The 9,395-nt window shown below is 33.5% G+C and overlaps 1 protein-coding gene across 1 annotated transcript; it reads right to left on the bottom strand.

The window, feature by feature from the left end:
- Positions 1 to 2,865: 2,865 nt before the first annotated feature.
- LOC125424037 (cytochrome P450 94A2) lies at positions 2,866 to 4,703 on the bottom strand. Its single transcript, XM_016035923.4, has one exon. The coding sequence runs from the start codon at positions 4,586 to 4,588 to the stop codon at positions 3,059 to 3,061; it is 1,530 nt and encodes a 509-aa protein (XP_015891409.3). The 5' UTR covers positions 4,589 to 4,703; the 3' UTR covers positions 2,866 to 3,058.
- Positions 4,704 to 9,395: the final 4,692 nt, after the last annotated feature.

The following is a 9,395-nucleotide window of genomic DNA, read 5'->3' as shown; positions in this document are numbered from 1 at the left end:
TCATTGTTTCGTCTTTTATGATTGAATAAATTTTATATTTTTATTTTGGTGAAATACTAAATCCTATCTAATATATAAAATTCCTCTTGTTGGGTTGTTCCTTGTTTAATGTGATATTGAATTTTCATTTTAGGTCTTTTAGAGTATAAATTATTATAACGATAAAACCAAAATAGTAAAGTAAAAAGAAACTTGTTTTCTATTAGAAAGAGCCGAAGAATCATCGTGGGTGGTGAAGTGGTAATTAATTATAATTAAATGGTATGCTCCCTTTTAGTGACCAGTTCCAATTTGTTTTGCCTCTTGGTGGGAAAATTTGAACTGGATAATGATATTATATAATATGAGAAAATGCAGCGAAGGGCTATGAAATATATATATATATATATATGGAAATTCTATGGTGAAAACGATCTGCATGAAGACTGCAGTATTAGTAATGATTTTTAATAGTATTAACGATGATTTTTTAGAAAATTGTCACCAATACTATGAAAAACTGTCACCAATACTGTGATCCGTATGAGGACCGTCCGCACTATAAATGAACTGTATATATATATATATGTATATATATTTTATAAATCATGATGTATAATTAGTTGTGAAATAGAGGTGTCATTTCTTAGGATAAAAGAACAGACTAATGTATTCAACCACGCTGTCTGAAAACCAGAATACTTATCTTCCCACTATCTCTTCTTAGGGATAAAATAACCGCTTTACATTCTCATTAAATTGTAACTTAACACCCCACTATCTCTTCAATCTAATAAAACAAAGGGAAAAAAATTCCAACATCGTATTTCTAAGATTGATGACTACTCTATCTCCTAGTATATATCATCTTTTTATAGCCCGAATATTAAGTGACCCATACATGGAATTGTATGCCTGAACTTTCATGATTGGCATGTGTTCTTCAAATGTTGCATCCAAATGTTGGCTGATAATAAACTTGAATTTGTATGTTTAGCTTCTGTCGTCTGATTCCCCCTATATATCTGAGAAAAACAATAAATGAAAGAAAGTGCAGACTTCAAACACCAAACAGACAAATAGTAAATGCGTAAACTATTTTTGCTAGCTATTCAGGATGCTAATTTGTAGGTTACTTGAATGACTTATCAAAAAGAAATTACTGGTCAATAGAAATAGCCTTACCATCTATGTCAATGCATGTGAAATTAAGAAAAAGATTGATTTCTTAATCCTGGCCATAATGATCATCACGTTTGATTTTATAGAAAACAGACTTAGAAAAAACCCCATTACCATATATGAATGGTTGATCAAAAAATAAAATAAGAAAAATCCCGTGAACATCTCTATTTTACAGGTTAGAGCATGTCCAACAAATTAAAGGGAAATTTCAAGCTCAGGACGAGTTGATTTGTAGGTTGGGAAAGCGAAAATTCGGTCAAAGTATTCACAACAAATTCGATCAACTTAGACAAACCAATATATATATATATATATATATATGCATATATAAAAGAATATAAGTTAGACCAGCTTTAATCCCATGATTTCTCGAACAGTGGCATTTTTTATTTTTTCTTTGTGGCTCTCTCTCTCTAGTAGGGGTGGATATGGATTGGGTTGGTTCGGTTTTGGACAGAAATACAACCCAATCCATACATATCGGTTTTTCTAATTTACAATCAAAACCAAACCATTGAAGCATTAAATCCAAACCAAACAAAATCGTTTATGATCGGTTTGGTTTGGATTGGTTGATCGGTTTGAAACTTACTAATTTATAAATATATAATACAAATAAAAAAAATTTCAAATAAAAAATATAAATAATAAATTATGATTATCCAAACATAAAATACAATTAGAATAATACAACATAGTCTTCAATGGAAAATAAAGAAGAAAATATAGCAAATGATACTCATCATACACTTATTAAATAGCAAACATTAATGTCATCATCTCACTCTTATAAAATCAAATTAAAATTGTTAGAACAAATAATGTAAAATAATATATTCGTCAAAATTTATTCGCTCAAGAATCAATGCATAATTTTTTTTTCTTTTTTAACCTTAAAACTTTGGTAAATCATAAGTCAATCAATGTTGACAGGTTCACTAATTTTAGTTGATTCTGTAAACTCTACAAAGATCAAAACAATAAAATTAGCAATAAATTATATTTAAACATATATATATATATATATATATATAAGTGTAACCATTGAATACAATATATATATATATATATATATGATGGGGATGTAAAAAAAATATATATATTATGGTGATAGTGATGGACTAGTGGTGGGCGGCAATAAAAGTAAATGTTTAGTTTAGGGTTACAACTTACAATTTAATTTGAGATTTGGAATATGAGAATGTAAAAGAAAAAAAAATATATATATATATATATATATTAAAAATCAATATATAAAAATGGAAAAAAAAATTTAAAAATTAATATATAAAAATGAAAAAAATATTCTAAAATTAATATATAAAAATGAAAAAAATAAAAAATATATAATTTTTTAGTTATATAATATATTATTTGGATTGGATTGGATTAGATTTATATTTGCAACCCATAACCAATCCAATCCATATCATTTATAATATTGTGAATCCAATCCAATCCAATTGATGTAAAAATACAATTGAAACTGTTAAAAATGGATTTGATTAGACGGGTTGAACGGATTAAATTGGATTTTGCCCATCCCTACTCCCTAGTGGTACAATGCTATGAAGGGAGTAGGTACAATGCTATGAATTATTTATTAATGAAGCAAGAAAGACAATGATCATGTTCACTTGGATCTTTACTCGTATTTTTTTGAACAATCAAAATCAAAGTCACATACAAGTTACAACAAAGTAACAACAAATATCTTTTACACCCATCAAAAAAATAATATATATAACAACATAGATAATATATCCTACTTAAAACAAAACCTCAAACAATTATCTTAAATTCCAACGCCTAACCAAATAAACAAAACATAATATTTACAGCAAAAGATACTCTTCTTTCGACCTTCTTTGCCACGAACTTGTTCTTCTTTGCATTACTCTGTTCCACCCCTTTCCACAAACCTGACCGGAAACCCACCTTTCATTTTGGAAGTCAAGTGAGAAATGAACACTGGCTCAGTCCCTTCCGCCATCGCCGGCACCACCCGGAACCGGCGCAGAACCCCAGCTACCACCCTTTTCATCTGCAAGAATGCCATTTCTTTCCCCAAACATATCCTTGGCCCTGCCTGGAACACAGGGTAAGTGTAGGAGTCCCTCATCACTAAGCTCCACTTCTTACTCTCCTCGTTCCATTCCAGCCACCGTTCGGGTCTGTACTCCGCCCAATCTTTTCCCCATACATTCTCCATCCTCCCCATTGCGTACGGATGGTACACGACCTTGTCCCCCTTCTTCACCACCGTTCCGTCTGGCAATACGTCATCCACCGCCGCCTCTTTAGCATCCGCAGGAACCGGAGGATAGAGCCGCATGCTCTCGCACAATGCGGCCTGAGTGTATACCATTTCTTTCACTTCGCTGTAAACTGACGTCTCTGATTGGTCGTTGATTTCTTTCAGAATTTGCTTCTCTACATGTGGATTGACAGCCACGAGCCAGAAAAACCACGTGAGAGCCGCCGAGGTTGTGTCCTTCCCTGCCAGTATGAAGCTGATGACTATGTCCGTGACGAATTTCTCGTCGGAATGGCCAGAGCTCAAGAACCGAGACAGCAGATCGACGGAATCGACAGAGCTTTTCTCGGCGAGTTCCTTTTTCTTTTCTCGGACAATGTGGGTGGCGAAGTCTCTGACTTCCGAAATCGATTGAGCAAGCTGCTTTTCGGATCCGATGCCGAAAATCTTCTTGATTTTCCAAACCCACGGGACGGAGGAAATATTCCTTTGGCTGCTAATCGAAACGGCATCGTCGAAAGCCAGAGCGAATTTCGCATCGGGAAGCGATGGAGATAAGTAAGCGGGGTCGAATCCGAAAGCGATCTTGCATATGTTGTCGAAAGCGAACCGCTGGAGTATGTCTTGGAAATCGAGGACGGAATTATCAGACGCGGCTTCCGAGAGAATCGGAAGCAGACGATCGGAGAGCTCCGTTTCCACAACCGTCTCGATGAATTTCCGGAGCGATTTCGTGTTGAATTCGTGGCTGGCGACCTGTCTCTGAAACTTCCAGTTGTCGCCGTCAGCGTTGAAAATACCGTCGCCCAGGAAGTCGGAGAGGGGAATCCTAAAGGAATCGCCCTTTTGGTAGATGGAGAAGTTGGTCTTGAGAATGTGCTGGACCACGGCGGGGTTGGCTGTTGTGATCCGGCGGGCGCCGAATAAATGGCGGAAGACGAAGGTGGCGGCCGGGGAGTTCTGGAGAACCTCGGTGGTGTATTGGTTGCGGCGGTGCTGGTTGGGTGAGATGGAGAAGTAATGTCCGACTAATGGATATGACTTTGGGAGCTGTTGTTTGGTTGAATTGGGAGATGACTTGTTCTTCTTCTTGGTGAAGATGAAGAGGAAGAGCAGTGGAAGAATGAAAAGGAATGAGGATACTAAAAGTTGAGGAGGAATATTCATGGTAATCACTGGCAGGTAGGTTGGGATTGCTTTAATTTGCTCTGTGTGTGTGTGTGTGTGTGTGTGTGTCCGCACGTCTTGGTTGGAAATTAGAACTGGATATGAATTGGAGGAGACTTTGTTAAAGGACAGGTATTTATAGGTCTGAAGGTTAATACTAGTCTGCGTTTTATAGTATGTTTCTAGATAAAAATATGTTATAATGAAGTTTCTGCTTGGTAGCTAGTGTGAACATTTCGTTTTACTTTTTCCTTATTAATTGCTAATTACCTTTATATGTATAGAGATTCAAACTTTTATATATATATATATATATATATTTATAAAAAAAAAAGTCAATTATATTTATATATGTGTGTGTGTATACATACATATATTTTTTTCGTATCATTCAAAAGATTTAGGAGACTAAATTGACCAAGTCCTGGAAGATGCAAAGTTGGAAAATTGTTTTTTTTTGTTTTTATTTCTTTTTCAATTTATTTTATTTTTTTATTTTATAACTTGCGTGGCAATGAATACTGGTAGGGGGGATTGCCTTAATTTTTTGGTGTGTACGTCTTGGTTGGAAATTAGAATTGGGTACGTAAGAGGCTTGGTCAAGGAGAGGTATATATAACTCGAAGAATGGTCTGCGTTTTCTAGTATGTTTTTAAATAAATTACAAAGTTTATTTTTGGTGGCTAGTGAACATTTCATTTTACTTTTTGCATTAGTTATTGCTTAACTTTATAAATATATATTTGCATCATCCATAAGATTTCGAAGGCTTAAATTGTCCAAGTTAGGGAAAAGTTGTTTTTTTCCTTTCTTTAGGTTTTTCTTTTTATTTCCTTTAACTTGCGCGGAAAAATTTTCAATAAGAACCTCGAAGAATAATGTTTGCTTTTTCTGAATTAAAATCATCACTATAAAATTACCAATAACTGTGTAGTTTATAAATAATCGACTAATTTATTGCCTTTTGTTTTCAATTGAATAAAGTGAATCAAGTAAAACATAAAAAATATTCATGTGTACGGATGTACCGCAAGAAACGTTTTGCGAAGCAGGCCTACATTTTTTTTATTTTGTTTTTTATTATTTTAAGGGAAATATGTGTTTGTATTGCCAATTGCGAAGTTTATTTAAATATTTTCAGCCAAAAAAAAGAAAGGAAAAAAAGAAATTTCCTTATTTATATATATATATATATATATATTTCTGCGGAAGCAAAGTCGTCACATTGAGGGTTTGAATATCAAAGATACAAAACACATCCACTAGAAAGCTGAACATATTGCAAACTCTATTTTTCTTTTGATTTCTTTGTTTGTTAACGTGATTTTTGTTTGGTCAGATAGAGTGGCTAATAGAGCCGCTCATGCAGTAGGTCAATGGGCAAAGCAACAGAGGTTCTATGGAGAGGTCAACCTCAGCTCCTTGCCATCTTCTATTGCTTTGTTTTTGATTCAGGATAGTGATGTTGGTATAGCTCCCTGAATCGGGGTCTTGGTTTTTTTGCCAGCCCCTTGTTTTTGGGTTCTAATCGAATCTCAGTTTCACCCCCAAAAAAAAAAAAAAAAAAAAGTCGTCACAAAAGCTAGCCAAAAAGTCACTCCATCGTCACCCGTGACATGGTATTGTGTGCCAGTTTCTAGGAAGCTAGCTTGTAATTTGTAGGATGTTACTAAAACAGATTTCAAATTCGTTGCTTGCTAATTGCTTAAGGTCTAAATTTTAAAATGAAAAGTGACTAACTAAATTAAATATTGCAATCCTTGTTTTGGCTTTTGTGATTGGATACATTTTTTTTTTTTTTTGGGTGAAATACTAAACCCCACCTAATTTATAAATTCCTATGGTTTGGTTGTTCCTTGTTTAATTTGATATTGAATTTTCATTTTTAGTTGTCTAAAGTATATATTATCTTAATGATAAAAAAATAAATAAGTAAAAGAAAATTGTTTTGTATTAGAAAGAGTCGAATAATCATGGTGAATGGTAAAGTGGTAATTAATTATAATTAAATCGTATGCTCCCTTTTCGTGGCCAGCACCAATTTTATTTTGCTTTTTTTTTATTTTTGATAATAAAAAAAAGATCGGAAACTTAAAGGTGAGTGTATTCCGGTGGATTTATCTGCGTCGATTCGTAAAACCTTTATATATTTTAAGCAAGTTTCACATATATTATTGGATTTTCAATTCAGACCATGTTGAAAATACAAACTTTTATGTGTTGAATAAATTAATATTTGTGTACTTAACATAATCAATTACTCACTTACAGGGTCTATTTATGCCATTAATGGGAATGACTTATTTTATTATTTTGTAGTAGGGCTCTTGGTCACACACTCTCTATAAGACTCCAGTTAGCCCATTAGACTGGAGGATCAACTCTCTTTAAAAGCCAATGACTTATCCATATTTTTTCTAGTATTATTATATTATTAAATTATTAGTATTTTGTGTGTGTTAAAAATTAATGGGTAAGTATGACTTGCAGAGACTATAAAAGGTTTAGGGCAAGCAAACAAAGAATGTCATACGGTATTTTGATATTAGGGTTTTCAGAGATCTGAGAGTAGTTTGAGAGTAGTGTGTCCATAGGCACTACTTTATATTGTTTTCTATTTTGCAGAATTAAAGATTTAATTTATCAATGGCTGCGTTTGGAGGTTAGTAATTTATGATTAATAGAATTTATTATGTATATTTAGATCCATAAAATTTCTAACAATTGGTATCAGAGCACATGGTCAATATGCATAATAAATTTCTTTGTGATTAGTCTTCGTTGTATCTATGATAATCGAATTGAACTGTATGTGGCCATTGAATGATATGTGGGATTCAAATATATGTTCTTTATTTTATTTTTCTTTCTGCGTGCATGGATCTGTGAAGCTATGATCTTGATGTGTGAAGAAACATAATACATGCCCGATTGTTATTTGTAAATTAAAAAAAAAAAAAAAGAAATTGTGATGCGAAACTAGTGGTAATCAGGTTTTGAATCAAATTTGTGCAAAGTATATAAACCTTGTTTTAGTTCGAATTAAGACCTGGGCATGGTAGAAAATTGTTTTTCGATGTGTTTTGTATTGTTTAAAATCTCGAATTGGACCTGAAAAGCTTTAATAAAAAAAATAATAATAAAAAATAAAATAAAATAAAATAAAATTTCTGCAATTTTTTTGGAATTACTTGGGTGTTTATTTTTCTGCGTTTTTGAACCAAATTGATATGGGGAAAAACTTTCTCAAGAGTAGAGGAATCAAAAGGTATCTATTTTGCTCAAAATTTTCTGGAATTTCTTATGATTACACGGTTGTTTATTTTTGAGTTTTGGCCGATTATAATCTTAAGTTTGGGTGTTTGTTTTAAGCTCTCCTTTAGTCAAATTGATACTTTAAAATTGTTGCCCATACCGAAAGGAGAAGAATGGCACCGGTATTGTTGAAAACGGTGGCCGGAATTGTATTTTCCAGACGGGTTGAATTAGCAGGTCGCGTGACCCGTTTGGACTGGAACTGGATCACCCGTGACCCGGTTGGGTGAAGAAGATGAGAGAAACGGCATGCCGTTTGGAGCCTTGGTGCTGATGTCAGCACGACGTGTCGTTTGTTGACGTCAGCAGCCCAAAAAAAAAAAAAACTTTTTTTTTCCTTTTTATTTTTATTTTGTTTATTTATTTATTTGGTTAGTTGTTTATTTATCTATTGTTCACTCTTATTAACCAAAAAAAAAAAAAAGGATGTTATTCATTTATTTATTTGTTTATTTATTTCATTCCAATTTTATTGAATTAAATTTAAATATCTATGCATGAAAATTTTGATTGTGTTAGCTTTCCCTAAAGAGGCTTTGTGCCTAGTTGGTATAGTAGTGTGGAATTCTAAGTACTCACCTGTCGTGAGACTTATTTTATCTGCATTATGTGTACCAATGTAATATATGTTGACATAATGGATGGGATGTTTTATATTTGCCTATTTCATGAAATTGCCAATATGTTATTTTTCTCCCACTTATTAACCAGGGTCTATACGGGTAACTAGGCTACCCTGTCGGTAGTTTTAGTTGCTTTGTATGACGCCTGGAATGGCAGTGGAAATTAATTAAATGCCATGTATTGCAGGTTCTGAGTTGCCATGTCGGTGATTCAGTTTAATGCATTTGATTGTGGTTATTTGGTTGACTGTCCCTGGCCTGTGTAAGGGTATCTTTAATGCTACAAAAACCCTAAGCGATATTTATATTTGTGTTTTTGTGTTGAGGGGCTGGAAAATAGTAATTGAATTATCTTAAATTTTTGAATGTCTTGTTGTTTATTATTTTTTACAGCTAGTAGCACCCCAAACCTTCCGCCCATGACTGCCATGATGAAATTGGATGGGATAAATTATCAGAAATGGAAGAAAACCTTAGTTATGAATTTGACCTTCATGAAATTGAATTTGGCTGTGGAGATAGATCCACCAGAGATACCGACTGATGAGAGTACTGTAGCAGCTAAGAAACTTTATGAGGATTGGAAGCACTCTAACAAGTGCTGTATGATGATGATGGAGAATTACATGGATGAGGCCATATATGCTAGTATTCCTAAAGTGGATACTGCAAAGGAACTTCTTGAGAAGATAGGAAAGAAGTTTATCAAGTTTGATATGAATGAGAAGCATCATTATTTGGACCTATTGAATAATACCAAGTATGATGGTATTAAAGGAGTAAGGGACCATATTATGCTACTTTCCTCCTATTATAATAAGCTGAAGGATCTTACGATGGACATTGGAGAGGAGTTCTTGACCTATTCT

The sequence above is a fragment of the Ziziphus jujuba genome, chromosome 9 (assembly GCF_031755915.1).
Source record: "Ziziphus jujuba cultivar Dongzao chromosome 9, ASM3175591v1".
Classification (NCBI taxonomy): domain Eukaryota; kingdom Viridiplantae; phylum Streptophyta; class Magnoliopsida; order Rosales; family Rhamnaceae; genus Ziziphus; species Ziziphus jujuba.
This window is presented reverse-complemented; position numbering and strand designations above follow the sequence as displayed.